This window comes from Muntiacus reevesi, chromosome 1 (assembly GCF_963930625.1).
Source record: "Muntiacus reevesi chromosome 1, mMunRee1.1, whole genome shotgun sequence".
Taxonomy (NCBI): domain Eukaryota; kingdom Metazoa; phylum Chordata; class Mammalia; order Artiodactyla; family Cervidae; genus Muntiacus; species Muntiacus reevesi.
In genome coordinates, this window is record NC_089249.1 from 157,755,606 (window position 1) to 157,771,256 (window position 15,651).

Sequence of the window (15,651 nt, forward strand, 5' to 3'; positions counted from 1 at the left end):
CTTTGAGAAGTACTATGTTAATATATCATTGTTAATAACTGATAGAACACATCTCTTGGGCCATTTTTAGTTTTCCTAATTTCTGATTGACAGCTCCTTCTCAATTCTGGTTTGTGGAAGGTGTAGAGGTGAAAATTAAGCTCTAATGAGAAACAAAGGAAATGGAAGTTGAGGATGAAAGGTTTAGAAAAAGTTAATCAGGTTAAATTAAAAAAAAAATCTAGATATAAAGCAATAACTTAAAGGCTGTTTCAATCCCAAATCTCTGCCTTCTCCCCATACAACACCCTCTCAGTTTCCACAACAGATCAGAGTTTTTATTTTCTAGAAAAACGAAAACAGAGAGACTCTAAGACTTGTAGAAACCAGACACTGTGGAGGGCAGGGATGAATCAGTGGACTAAAAATAGAGAGATTCAGTGAAAGACTGCATAACAAATGATTAGCTTCCCAACTCCCTTCCTTTTTCTGCTCCTAGAATGCCAGGAGTCCTGGCAATCTTAGTAACAGAAAAGCAGGTTCATCTCCAAGAAACTGAAAAATGAACAAATAGATACTGACAGGTTGAGTCCTCCAACAGATTTGCTCTCAGGGAAAGTTCTTGCCATGTACACAAGACTTCAAACATCCTTAGAGCCTCACTCTAGAAAATGAAATGACAGCTAAAGACCATCTCTCATTTTTGGAGATAGCCTCCAAGAAAGGCATAAAGCAAAACTAACAGCCTGTGGTAGCCAGCCTCCAACATGGCCTCCAATCATCTCCCATCTCTTTATATTGTCCCTTCACACACTGTACACACATTTGTCAATGTGACTGATTGCTTACAGTAGAAATGATGGAATAAATGTTTCAAGATTAGGTTATAAAAGACTGCAGTTTCCATCTTAGATTCTCTATTTCTCACTTTTGCTCTCTCATATCTTACTCTGAGGGAAACAATTGGCCATGTTGAGAGCAGGGTGACTAATCTTTCCAGCTTGCCTGACTGAATGGGTTCCCAGATGCAAAACCTTCAGAACTAAAATCAGGAGTCAACCAGGAAACCTGGAATGAGTTGGTCACCCTGGTTGTGAGCAGCCTCATGGAAAGGTCCGTGTGGGAAAGAACTGACGCCTCTGGCTAATAGCCAATGAGAAACTGTGGCCTGTCAACAACTCTGTAAATGAACTTAAGAGTGGATTCCCTAGCCCCAGTGGAGCCTTGAGATGACTACAGCCCCAGCCAATCCCATGCAACCTTGGAAGAGATCCTGAGTCTCTCACAGAGAGATTCTCACAAACTTCACAGATTGTGTGAGATAAAACCGTGTGTTGTTTTCAGTTGCTAAGCTTGAAGGTAATTTGCTAGACTATAGTAGATAACTAATACACAACAGGAAAAAAAAAAAAAAAAAACCTGAAAAAGTTAATACTTCAGAAAAAGATATAGTATTTCAGCACCAGGATTCTGTAACAAAGTGGAATGTGTTAAATTGACTGTAGTAGTGGCCTCAATTTGTTAAAGCCTCCCTGAATTCAGTACTTTGATTGTCAGTTCTCTCATACTGATTTGGCCATGTGTCTTGCTTCGGGAGAGTAGCAAACATGACGCAGAGACTTAAAAAGCACCTGCACTTTGAGACTTGCTCTCTTGCTATTCTCGAGACCTTGATACCACATGGGTAAAGCTAGGCTAACCAGCTGAAGGATAATAAACCAGATGGAAGAGAATGAAGGCACCCAAGATGACAGTCAGCCTTTATCTGTCCCAGTAGCTGACTGCAATAGCATCAGTGAGCCAAACTGAAGTCAATTGAGACTGGCCATGAGAGCAGAACCTCATAGCCTAGTCTAGCTCAAATTGCTGACCCACAGAATCATGAACTAAATAGCTGGCTGTCATCTTAAGCCACAAAGCTTTAGCTTTAGAGTGTTTTTTAAATTAATTAATTTATTTTTGGCTGCACTATGTCTTCATCGCTGTGTGTGGCTTTTCTCTAGTTGCAGCAAGCAGGGGCTACTTTTTATTGTGGATCACAGGCTTCTCATTACTGTGGCTTCTGTGTTGCAGAACACAGGCCGTAGGGTACACAGGCTTCAGCAGTTGTGGCTCATGGGCTCTAGAGTGCAGGTTCAGTAGTTGTGGCACACGTGCTAAGTTGTCCCAGAGCATGAATATTCTTCCTGGACCAGGAACAGAACCCATGTCCCCTGCATTGGCAGGCAGATTCCCAACCTCTGGGCCACCAGGGAAGTCCCTTAGGGAGTTTTTAAAAAATGTATCATAAGATAACTGATGCAAAAGTAGATGGAGAATAAGATAGAGCTCTTGGAAATCAAAATTATGACAGTAAAATATTTTTCAATGTTTTAGTAGAAATTCTAAGAAGATAAAATCAAGAAGAAAAGGTTTAAAAAAATAGATCTAGAAGGTTTATATACAACCAATAGGAGCTCCAGAACTCCTACTTTTCTTGATCTATCCAGAAAGAAAGAAAAGAGAAATTGAGAGAGGTGAGGGATGTGTTGAAGAAATTGTAATATTCACTGTTAATGTCCTGTCCCTAATTTTTCATCCTTACCACCTTAATATATACCATAATTAGCACTTGCATTTATTAACATAAGGGTTATCCCCTGGGCATTTGAGGCTGCTTTGGTGTTTGACTATCAAAGAAAACTTAATAACTTAGGAAGTGAAGCCTCCTTCTTTCCAAGTATTGGAATTATGTATTTCCAAACAAAAGTGAAAGACTTATTCAGTGAAAATTATAAATCATGTTGAAAGAAATTTTAAAAGGCATAAAGAGCCTCCTGATGAAAGTGAAAGGGAAGAGTGGAAAAGCTGACTTAAAACTCAACATTCAGAAAACTAAGATCATGGCATCTGGTCCCATTACTTCATGACAAATAGATGGGGAAACAGTGGAAACAGTGAGAGACCCAATTTTCTTGGGCTCCAAAATTGCAGCAGATGGTGACTGCAGCCATGAAATTAAAAGATGCTTGCTCCTTGGAAGAAAAGCTATGACCAACCTAGACAGCATATTAAGAAGTAGAGACATTACTTTGCCAACAAAGATCTATCTAGTCAAAGCTATGGTTTTTCCAGTAGTCATGTATGGATGTGAGAGTTGGACTATAAAGAAAGCTGAGTGCTGAAGAATTGATGCTTTTGAACTGTGATGTTGGAAAAGACTCTTGAGAGTCCTTTAGACTGCAAGGAGGTCGAACCAGTCAATCAGTCAATCAGTGCTGAATATTCAATGGAAGGACTGATGCTAAAGATGAAACTCCAATCCTTTGGCCACCTGATGCAAAGAGATGACTCATTTGAAAAGACCTTGATGCTGGGAAAGATTGAAGACAGGAGGGGAAGGGGACACAGAGGATGAGATAGTTGGACGGCATCACTGACTTGATGGACATGAGCTTGAACAAGCCCCGGGAGTTGGTGATGGACAGAAAAGCCTGGTGTGCTGCAGTCCATGGGGTCGCAAAAAGTAGGACACGACTGAGCAACTGAATTGAACTGAGGTAAAACACATCTCGTGTTCATGGATTGGAAGATTTAAGATGTGAATACTACCCAAAGCAATCTACAGATTCAATGCAATCCCTATCAAGATCCCAGTGATGTTTTTGCAGAAATAGAAAAATTCTAGAAAATTCATTCTAAAACTCATGTGGGATAACAAAGGATTGTGAATGACCCAAACAATCTTCAATAGGAACAAAGCTGACTCATGCTTTTTGGTTTCAAATTTCACTACAAAAGTATACTAATCAAAATAGTATGGTCCTGGTTTAAAAACAGACATATCGACAAACAGAAAAGGATAGGAAGTCCAGAAATAAACCCTTCAAAATATGGCTAAATGATTTATGACAAAGGTGCCAGGACCATTAAATGGGAAAATGTGCTGGGAAAAGTAGATATTCACATGCAACAGAATGAAGTTGTACCGTTACCTAAAATACAAAAGATAAACCCAAATAGATCAAAAACTTCAGTTCAGTTCGGTTCAGTTCGGTTCATTTCAGTCCAGTCACTCAGTCGTGTCCAACTCTTTGTGAACCCACGGACTGCAGCATGCCAGGCCTCCCTCTCCATCACCAAATCCTGAAGTTTATTCAAACTCATGTCCATTGTAGTCAGTGATGCCTTCCAACCATCTCATGCACTGTTGTCCCCTTCTCCTCCCGCCTTCAATCTTTCCCAGCATCAGGGTCTTTTCCAATGAGTCAGTTCTTCACATCAGGTGGCCAAAGGATTGGAGTTTCAGCCTCAGCATCAGTCCTTCCAATGAATATTCAGGACTGATTTCCTTTAAGATGAACTTGTTGAATCTCCTTGCTGTCCAAGGGACTCTCAAGAGTCTTCTCTTGAGAGAAGACTTCAAACTATAAAATTCTTAAAAGGAAACATAGGACTAAAGCTTCACAACTTTGGATCTGGCAAAAATTTCTTGGATATGACATCAAAGGCATAAGCAACAAGAGAAAAAATAAACAAATGGAACTTAATGAAATTAAAACATTTTTGTATGTGAAGAGACAGTATCAACAGAGTAAAAAGGCAACTCAAAGACTGAGAGGCAATATTAGCAAACCATCCATCTGGGATTAATATCCAGAATATATAGAGAACCCCTAAAATTCAACAACAAAAAACAACCTGATTCAAAATCAACAAAGGACTAAATAGACCCTTTTCCAAAGAGGAAATGCAGATGTGTACCAACAGGTACACGGATGTTCAACATGACTAATCATCAGAGAAATGCAAATCAAAACCACAATGAAAGATCACCGCATGCCTGCCAGAATAGCTATCATCAAAAAGAACAACAGGTAACAAATGCTGGCAAGGATATGGCGAAGCCTGGAGAATCCCTATGGCCACAGGACCATGTAGACTGGTGGGCTATAGTCCATGGGGTCACAAAGAGTCTGTCACGACTGAGCAACCAAGAACACCACAGCACAGCAAACAGGGTACGCTCACGTACTGTTGGTGGGAACTGTAAATTAGTGTAGCAACTGTGAAAAACAGTATGGAAGCTTCTCAAAAAACTACAAATACAACTACTGTATGACTTTCCCACTCCTGGGTATATAGCCAAAAAAAATCCCCAAAATACGAATTCAAAAAGATATGTGCACTCCGATGTTCATAGTAACGTTATTTACAACAGCTAGGGTATGGAAGCAACTTGTGTCCATCAACAGATGAATGGATAAAGACGTGGTGTACGTATATATAACAAAATACGACTCAGCCATAAAAAAGATGAAATTTTGCCATTTGCAACAACACAAATGGACTTGGAGGGCATTACGCAAAGTGAAATAAGTCGGTCAGAGAAAGACGCCTATTGTATGATATCGCCTAAATGTGGACTCGAAAGAATGCAACAAACTAGTGAATAAAACAAAAAAGAAACAGACTCGCAGATATAGAGAAGAAACTAGTGTTTACCAGGGGCCAGAGGGAAGGGGGGTGGGAAATATAGGGGTAGGAGGAAAAGAGGGTTATTATGGATTATATGAAATTATATGTATGAAACTTTTGAAGATTGTAAAGCACTACAGAATTTAAAAATTGTAAAGCACCCCTTCATGGATCACTGCCTTGTTGTGGCGAGGGGGCTCATGTAACTCGATGAAGCTATGAGCCATGCCATGGAGGGCCACCCAAGATGGAAGGGTCATAGCAGAGAGTTCTAACAAAACATGATTCATTGGAGGTGGAAATGACAAACCACCCCAATTTACTCGCTATTGAGAACTTCATAAACTGCATACAAGGACAAAAAGATATAATACCAAAAGATGAGTGTTTCCAGGTCTGAAGGTGTCCAATATGCTACCAGGGAAGAGTGGAGGAGAACTACTAATAGCCCCAGAAAGAATGAAGTGGCTGTGCCAAAGTGGAAACAACACTCAGCTGTGGATATTTCTGGTGATGAAAGTAAAATCTGATGCTGCAAAGAACAGTATTGCATAGGAACCTGGAATGCTAAGTCCATGAATCAAGGTAAGTTGGACATGGTCAATCAGGAGATGGTAAGAAGAAACATTGATATCTTAGGAATCAGTGAACTAAAATGAATGGGAATTGGTGAATTTAATTCAGATGACCTTTATATCTATTACTGTGGGGAAGAATCCCATAGAAGAAATGGAATAGCTCTCAAATCCACAAAAGAGTCCAAAATGCAGTACTTGGGTGCAACATCAAAGATGACAGAATGACCTGGGTACATTTCTAAGGGAAATCAATCAATTTCACAATAACCCACGTTTATGCCCCTACCAACGATGATGAAGAAGCTGAAGTTGATCAGTTCTATGATGAACTAGAAGACCTCCTAAAACTAGCACCAAAAAAAGAGATGTTCTATTCATCATTGGCGATTGGAATGCAAAAGTAGGAAGTCAAGAGATACCTGGAGTAACAGGCAAGTTTGGCCTTAGAGAACAAAATGAAGCAGGGCAAAGGATACCTGAGTTCTGTGAAAAGAATGCATTGGTCATAGCAAATGTCCCTTCTCAATGACACAAGGTATGAGTTTACACATGAACATCACCAAATGGCTAATATTGAAATCAAATTGATTACACTCTTTGTAGCTGGAGATGGAGAAGCTGTATACAGTCAGCAAAAACAAGATTTGGAGCTGACTGTAGCTCAGATCATCAGCTTCTCATAGCAAAATTCAGGCTTAAACTAAAGAAAGTGGGGAAAACCACTAGGACAGCCAGGTATGATTTAAATCAAATCCCCTATGAATATGCAGTGGAGGTAATGAATAGATTTAAAGGATTAGAACTTGTAAATAGTGTGCTTGAAGAATTATGGATGAGGGTCCATAATATTGTACAGGAAGCAGTGAACAAAACTATCTCAAAGATAAAGAAAAGCAAGAAGGCCAAGTGATTATCTGAGGAGGCCTTACAAATAGCTAAAGAAAGAAGAGATGTGAAAAGCAAGGGAGAAAGGGAAAGGTATATCCAATTAAATACAGATTTCCAAAGAATAGCATGGAGAGACAAGAAGGCCTTCTTCAAAGAACAGTGTATAAAACTAGAAAAAACAACAGAAGGGGAAGACTAGACGTCTCTTCAGGAAACTTGGAGATATCAAGGGAACATTTGCCCAAAGATGGGCACAATAAAGGACAGAGGTGGTAGAGAATTTAGAGATGCTGAAGAGATCAAGAAGAGGTGGAAAGAATACACAGAAGAACTGTATAAAAAAGATGCTGATGAACTGGATGACTACAATGGTATGGTCAGCCACCCAGAGCCAGTCATCCTGGACAGTAAAGTCAAGTGGGCCTTAGGAAGCTCTGCTGTTAATAAAGCTAGTGGATGCAATGGAATTCCAGCAGAACTATTCAAAACCCTAAGGGATGATGCCATCAAGGGGTTATATTCAATATGTCAGCAAATCTGGAAGACCCAGCAGTGGCCACAGGACTGGAAAAGGTCAATCCTCATTCCAATTCCCAAGAATTGGGACTAAAGAATGTGCTACCCATCAGACAATTACACTCACCTCCCATGCTAGTAAGGTCATGCTTAAAATCTGGTATGCTAGGCTTCAGGATTATGCAAACCAAAAACTTCCAGATGTCCAAGGTGGATTTAGAAAAGGAAGAGGAACCAGAGATCAAATTGCCAACATTTCTGGATCATAGAGAACGCTAGGGAATTCAAAAAAAAAAAAAAAAATCTACCTCTGTTTCATTGACTATCCCAGAGCCTTTGACTGTGTGGATCATAATAAACTGTGGGAAGCTCTTAAAGAGATTGGAATACCAGACCATCTTACCTGTCTCCTGAGAAACCTACATGCGGCTCAAGAAGCAAACTGTATGCAAAAGCAAACCTGTATGAAACAATTGATTGGTTCAAGATTGAGAAAGGAATACAACAGGGCTGTCTGCTGTCACCCTGTTTGTTTAATCTACATGCTGAGCACATCATGAGAAATGTTGGATTGGATGAGTTACGAGCTGGAATCAAGATAGGCGGGAGAAACATCAGCAACTTCAGATATACGAATGATACCACTCTAATGTCAGAAAGAGAAGAGGAACTAAAGAACCTCTTGATGAGAGAGAGGGATGAGAGTAAAAAAGAGCCAGCTGAAAACTAAATATTAAAAAAAACACCTAAGATCATGGCCCCTGACCCATTAACTCATGGTAAATAGAAGGGGAAACGGTAGAAGTAGTGACAGATTTCCTCTTCTTGGGCTCTCAAATCACTGAGGATGGTGACTGCAGCCATGAAATCAGAAGATGTTTGCTTCTTGGAAAGAAAGCTATGACAGACCTAGACAGTGTGTTGAAAAGCAGAGACATGACTCTGCCGAGAAAGGTCCTTTATAGTCAAGTCTATGGTCTTCCCACTGGTCATGTACAGTTGTGAGAGCTGGACTATAAAGAAGACGGAGTGCTAAAGAATTAAAGCCTTTGAACTATGGCGCTGGAGAAGACTCCTGTGAGCCCATTGGACAGCAAGGAGATCAAACCAGTCAATCTTAAGGGAAATCAACCCTGAATACTCATTGGAAGGATGCTGAAGCTGAAACTCCAGTATTTTGTTCATTTGCTGTGAACAGCTGACTTATTGGAAAAGTCCCTGATGTGAAAGATTGAGGGCAGAAGGAGAAGATGGCATCAGAGGGTAAGATGACTGGATTGCATCACCAATGCAATGGACATGAACTTGGGCAAACTTTGGAGATAGTGAGGGACAGAGAGGCCTGGTGTGTTGCAGTCCATGGTGTTGCAAAGAGTCAGACACGACTGGGTAACTGAACAACAACAATGGATTACATAAAATGATATGTATGTAACTTCTGAAAATTGTAAAGCACTATAGAATTTAAAGAATCTTCCATTCAGTAAAATTTTTTAAGTTACAAAAGAACAAAAGAGTTAAATAGACATTTCTCCAAGTAAGATATACAAATGGAAATAAGTACATGAAAAGATGTTCAGTGATATATCAGTTCCGGATCACTGATCATTCAGTTCAGTTGAGTTGCTCAGCCGTGTCCAACTCATTGCGACCCTATGAATCGCAGCAAGCCAGGCCTCCCTGTCCATCACCAACTCCTGGAGTTTACTCAAACTCATGCCCATCGAGTCGGTGATGCCATCCAGCCATCTCATCCTCTGTCGTCCCCTTCTCCTCCTGTCCCCAATCCCTCCCAGCATCAGGGTCTTTTCCAATGAGTCAACTCTTCCAATGAGGTGGCCAAAGTTTTGGAGCTTCAGCTTCAGCATCAGTCCTTCCAATGAACACCTAGGACTGATCTCCTTTAGGATGGACTGGTTGGATCTCCTTGCAGTCCAAGGGACTCTCAAGAGTCTTCTCCAACACCACAGTTCAAAAGCATCAAATTTTCGGCGCTCAGCTTTATCATTAGGGAAATGCAAACCAAAATTTTGAGATACTACCTCACATCCATTAAGATGGCTGCCATTCAAAAAAAGAACAGAAAATAAACAAATTTCAGCAAGAATGTTGAAAAACTGGAACTCCTGTGTACTTCTGGTGAAAATGTAAATGGTATTGCCACTGTGGAAAACAGTACAGTGGTTCCTCAAAAAGCTACAAATAGAATTACCATACGATCTAGGAATTCCATTTCTGCACATTTACCCAAAAGAATTGAAAGCAAGGTCTCAAAGAGATATTTGTACACTCATGTTCACAACTGCTAAAATGTGGAAACAACCCAAGTGTCCATCAACGAATGAATGGATAAAGAAAATGTGATATATACATACACTGGGATATTATTCAGCCTTAAAAAGGAAGGAAACTCTGACACATGCTACGATACGGATGATGTGATATGATTGGGAATCTATGTGCTAATGCAGGGGACAAGGGTTTGGTCCCTGGTCTGGGAAGATTTCACTAGCTGCGGGGCACCTGAGACCCCGTGCCACAACTACTGGCCCACAGGCAGCAACTACTGAATCCCCCCGCCCCGGCCCTAGAGCTCATGGTCTCTGACAAGAAAAGTCACCGCAATCAGAAGTCCGTGCTGGGTACAGCTAGAGATTAGCCCCTGCTCACTGCAAATAGAAAAAGCCTATGCACATCAATGAAGACCCAGCACAGCCAAAAATAAAGAAAAAAAAAATAACCATGTTGTTTAGGATAACAAGACTATTTTGTAGCAATTATGTGGAAGTCTTTTTAAAACGCATACATAAGTGCAAGAGATGAGCGAAGCAATTTAGACAGACCTGAATTACACCACAGCTTTCTTTCTCCATATTGTCTCTTTAAATATCCCCCCTCCTACTCCCACCCCCTAAATATCCCTTCTGGTGGCTCTAGGGTGTTTCATGGAGTAATGTAAGTGCCGGGAGCCACAGGCTGGGCAGGAGAGGTCGGTGCAGGACTGAGGGATGGGAGGAAAATGAGGAAGTAGCGGCTTCTCTGCGCGACCGGGTTTCCAGCATCCTCCTTCACCCCTCCCTCGTATGTGTCTACCTTTTGATGCCCGTAGAGCCAGTGAGTGGGGGGCGAGGGGAAGGGACGCAGGTCCCGAAGCAGCCTCTGCCTCTGCAGGTAGAGCCTGATGGCCTGCAACAACCCTAGGGCCAAGCAGAACACCAACGTCAGGTGAAAGGGCCTTGCCCAGTGCGTCTCAAGCCAGGAGGACTCCATCCAGGAGGACGCCATCGCTCTGTGTTACGAGGATCGCCTTGCCGGCCAGGAGCTTTGTGTAGCCGGCTCTTGGGGGAGGATCCACCCACTCACTCCAGGGCAAAGCCCGCCCACTGTTTCTCTGTGCCCTCAGGCAAGATCCCCGCTCCCTCTCCCCCGCTTCCTCCTCTCACCGCCAAGGGTGCGGAGGAAGCGGTGAGAGGGGCAGTTCCCGCTTGGCTGGAGGAAGGAGGCTCGAGTTCCCGATTTCTTGCCCTTTATCAATGGATGCAAACCTGTATTCAGGACGACTTCTCTTGGAGTGTCATAGTTCATGTGTGACAGTTTTCACTGACAGAAGATCTGAATTTTAGGTTTTGAAATAATGCCAAAGCTAACGTCGTTGGTTTTCTTCTTTGCCACAAAGCGGTTGTAAACTGCGCTGAAAAAAAGAACTTGTTCCCCCCTGAAATGCTGTCAAAACCCACAAGAGTCTGGGGGCTGGTAATGCGTGAGTAGGATTATTAACCTTATATAGGTACCCTGTCCAGTGGTGTGCCAGTAATGTCTTACAGCTGGTTCTCACTCTGATTACTTGTGCTTGCCAGTGTCCAGCAAGTCTTATTTCAAGTCTGCCAGCAGAGGACCCTGAACACTGAGTTGGGAAGAGATGCAAAGTTGCTACCATCATATAGTATTTCCACCACACAGATTCAGCCGGGGCCAGTTCCAGGATTTGTGGATCCAGGTGCAAGAAGAAAATGTGGGGTTCCTTGTTAAAACTTATTAAAAATTTCAAGATGATGACAACAGAGCATTAAACCTAGCACACACCCTTTTGAGTACAGGGCTTAGATCTCAGGCCCATGATGCCAGCCCAGGATACAAGAGACATCAGTTCAGTTCAGTCACTCAGTCGTGTCTGACTCTTTGCGACCCCATGAATCGCAGCACGCCAGGCCTCCCTGTCCATCACCAACTCCCAGAGCTTACTCAAACTCATGTCCACTGAGTCAGTGATGCCATCCAACCATCTCATCCTTTGTCGTCCCCTTCTCCTCCCACCTTCAGTCTTTCCCAGCATCAGGGTCTTTTCCAATGAGTCAGTTCTTTGCATCAGGTGGCCAGAAGATTGGAGTTTCAGCTTCAGCATCAGTCCTTCCAATGAATATTCAGGACTGACTTCCTTTAGGATGGACTGGTTAGATCTCCTTGCTGTCCAAGGAACTCTCAAGAGTCTTCTCCAACACCACAGTTCAAAAGCATCAATTCTTTGGTGCTCAGCTTTCTTTTTAGTCCAACTCTCACATCCATACATGACTAGTGGAAAAACCGAAGCTTTGACTAGACAGACATTTGTTGGAAAAGTAACGTCTCTTCTTTTTAATATGCTGTCTAGGTTGGTCATAACTTTTCTTCCAAGGAGCAAGTGTCTTTTAATTTCATGGCTGCAGTGATTTTGGAGCCCCCCAAAATAGTCTGTCATTGTTTCCACATTTTTTTTTCATGAAGTGATAGGACCAGATGCCATGATCTCAGTTTTCTGAATTTTGAGTCTTAAGCCAACTTTTTCACTCTCCTCTTTCACTTTTAAGAGACCTAATTATTAATAATCTCAAGAGCATAGATAATAGTAAAGTATAATAAAATTAGAAAATTATGCATTTTCTTGCCTGGAGAATCCCAGGGACGGGGGAGCCTGGTGGGCTTCCGTCTATGGGGTCGCCCAGAGTCGGACACGACTGACGCAACTTAGCAGCAGCAGCAGCAACAGTACTTATTAATCATCAGATATGGGCCTCACTGGTGGTTCAGTGGTAAAGAATCCACCTGCCAATGTAGGAGAGGCAGGTTCGATCCCTGGTTTGGGAAGATGCCCTGGAGAAGGAAATGGCAACTCTCTCCAGTATTCTTGCTTGGGAAATCCCATGGAGAGAAGTGCCTGGTGGGCTACAATCCATGGGGTCACAAAGAGTCAGACACAACTGGGCGATTAACACAACGACAACAGCAAAACCATCAGGTGGTAAACTAGGATTCAAGAGACCTAATTTCTCAAGCTGCTGTCCCTCACATCTAGCCTTCTTTTATACATCCATTTATTTATGCTAAAACAGGCAAATGTAAGGTGTTGGACACACAGCCCAGAAAAATAAACCCAGTCTCTGCTGCAACTCCCTACTCCCCTCTCCTAGGTACCACCCACTCCTCAGGCTCTCACCCCTGTCTCTGGAGCCAGGTTTTACTTGGCAAGGTAACGGCAGGACAGACTCCAATGAAGACAATTTCACCTGGACCAAGTGCCGGCCCCTCAGATCCACTGTGCACCACACATGAAGTGTTTCAGTTACCTCTTCTCAGACCTTACCACCTCCCGCCTATCTCTATCTCTCAACCAGAAACTGCTATTTAACAGTGTATCAGAATCTGCTGGTTTACAATCTCTCCTGAGAGATTCATGGCATTTTAATTTTTCCGATTCTTTCTCTGTGCTCTGCTCTTTCCCTAGATCATGGTAAGTGTATGGTGGCCTTCATAAAACTGCATCGTAGTAGTCTGGCTGAAGACCTCAGATTCATACCTAGGTCCTGGGTATTCTCAGCTTTGTGAGATCTAGTCTGGTCTGGTCCTTGGGTTGGTGAACTTCTAGTTAGTTCTCTCAGCAGGGTCAGGGCCTGAGGACACCTTACCTGACCCAGTCCCACCCAGGTTCTTGCTGGAAGTGTTAGCTCTCTGAGACCTGGCCAGCCTATTTTCAGCATTCCATGTCCTCCCTTGCAGAACAAAGGAACTTTGGGCTTTTTACCAATATACCCTAAGAGGCATGAGGGTGCTAGCTCAGGCCTTCTTTCTCCTTCACTGCCAGTTTCATTCTGCTTCCTCCCAAAAAGGAACTCTTGTGCTATCAACTTTTCTGTCATCTATCCAAAACTTGCCTTCCCTCCATCTTAGCCTAGATGAGAGAAATTAGTTACTCTCCCGACCACTGACTTCCTGACCATTCTTTCCCCAGCCCAGTAGGTTGGAAGAGGTGGCTTTTCCACAACCTCCATTTCATGTAGGAAGAACTTTCCTTATGATGTTGCCTGTGTTCTGTCTACCTTCAGCTGAGAGTGAAGATCTACCATTCACTCCAACAGTGGGGAAGTAGAGAAATTTAGAAATTTGTTCTGGCTAAAGACTAGCTTTCCATACTTACTGGCACTCAAAAATCCCTTTTTGGGGGAGCAGTCCCTTCCTTCTATTGGCATTCTTATGCAAATAGCCACTGAATTAAATTTCCTCACCTGCAGTACAGGGGACAGTGGTCATTGAAAAAGCCCCCAGCAACACAGATGATGATGCTTGGCAGGTCCAAGTAAGTAAGGACTTCAGGCTTTGCCTGGGACATAAGAATCCACTGAAGGGATTTAAGATGGAAAGTTACATGGGTTAGATAGTAGAGCACTCTGATGACTATTTGGATGACAATAGCAGGTAAATATCTATTGTTTGCTTACTAAGTGCCAAGTACTATTCTAAAGTGATTTAGAAGTCGTAGTTTATTTAATTATCAAATTAAAAATCTGAGATTGGTGTTAGAGTTTACATATCCTCATTTTATGTATACAGAAACTGGGACACAGAGAAATTACGCAATTTGCCCAAGGACACTAGAGGGTAAGGAGGCAATCCCAAGAATCCAGGCCTCAGGATCTTAACATTTATGGGAGCAAATTATGTGTGTATATAGAAGGATATGGGTGTCCCAGGTGGCTCAGTGGTAAAGAATCCTCCTGCCAATGCAGGAGACACAAGAGACGCAGGTTAGATCCCTGGGTCAAGAAGATGCCCTGGAGAAGGAAATGGCAACCCACTCCTGTGCTCTTGCCTGGGAAGTCCTATAGAAAGGAGTCTGGTGGGCTCTAGTCCATGAGGCTGTGAGAGTTGGACACAACTTAGGGACTAAACCACAAAAATAGAGGGATATAGGACCTGAACTAGGAGAACAATTCAAATGCTATTGTTATGTTCAGGTAAGATGTGAAAATGGCCTGGACTGCCAGTATCATGGGACAGAGAGGCAGAATGAGTGGGAGAAATACTGATGTATTTTTTTATGGGGATTGGTAACTGACTGGATGTGTAGGGTAGAAATCTAGGGAAGAAATCTAGGATGATCCTTATGTTTCTATTCTTGAGATAGACAAAGCAAGAAGAATTTATATTCCCTAATGTCCCTCTTCCCTGACACCCCCCAATCCTTGTCCTGTGTGTCTTGTGCTCATCTCAAACTCATATTCAAGATTCACTGCCTCTATAAATGCTTCTCTAACCAGTCCCAGCCCATGGGAATCTATCCTGTGAACAATCAACACACTCATTTTTATTTATTTTTTGTTGTGCTGGATCTTCATTGTTGCACGCAGACTTTCTGTAGTTGCAGTGAGCAAGGTCTACTCTTCAGGCTTTTCAAAGGCTTTTCACTGCAGTGGCTTCTCTTGTTGTGGAGGACAGGCTCTAGGTACACGGGCTCAGTAATTGTAGCACACGGGCTCAGTAGTTGTGTCTCTCAGGCACTAGAGTGTGGGAGCTCAGTAGTTGTGGTGTACAACCCCAGCAGCTCCACACCATGTGGAATCTTCCTGGACCAGGGATTGAATCCATGTCCCCTTCATTGGCAAGTGGATTCCCATCCACTGTACCACCAGGGACGTCCCAACACATTTTTATAGCTTTCATTTATTATGCATCTCACAGTCACCAATCCTATGCAGCCTCATTATATATTCCTCATTATGTACCTCTTTATATATGCAATTTGCTTTCCTAATTAGGTTTTGAAACTCTATAGTGGTTCAAATATTGTTTTTTCATCTCTTGGATTCTCTTGGAGCCCAACTTTGGGCTAGACACACAGTAGATGTTTTAAAAATAGTTCTTTAATTCACTTGAACTAAGGAGACATGTGGGGGAAGGGGGAGATTTAGGAATGAGTAGAATG

The 15,651-nt window shown here is 42.4% G+C and overlaps 2 protein-coding genes across 4 annotated transcripts in view; one reads left to right on the plus strand and one right to left on the minus strand.

Annotated features, from left to right (window-relative positions):
• Positions 1-10,688, minus strand: part of LOC136152281 (cytochrome P450 4X1-like) — a 49,727-nt gene extending 39,039 nt beyond the window's left edge. Inside the window, exon 1 of the mRNA XM_065913532.1 lies at positions 10,512-10,688. Within this exon, the coding sequence (XP_065769604.1) occupies positions 10,512-10,688 (177 nt within the window). The remainder of the gene's footprint in view (positions 1-10,511) is intronic.
• LOC136152284 (uncharacterized) overlaps positions 1-15,651 on the plus strand; it is a 130,443-nt gene that overhangs the window by 73,015 nt on the left and 41,777 nt on the right. The gene's annotated exons all lie outside the window — the stretch shown is intronic.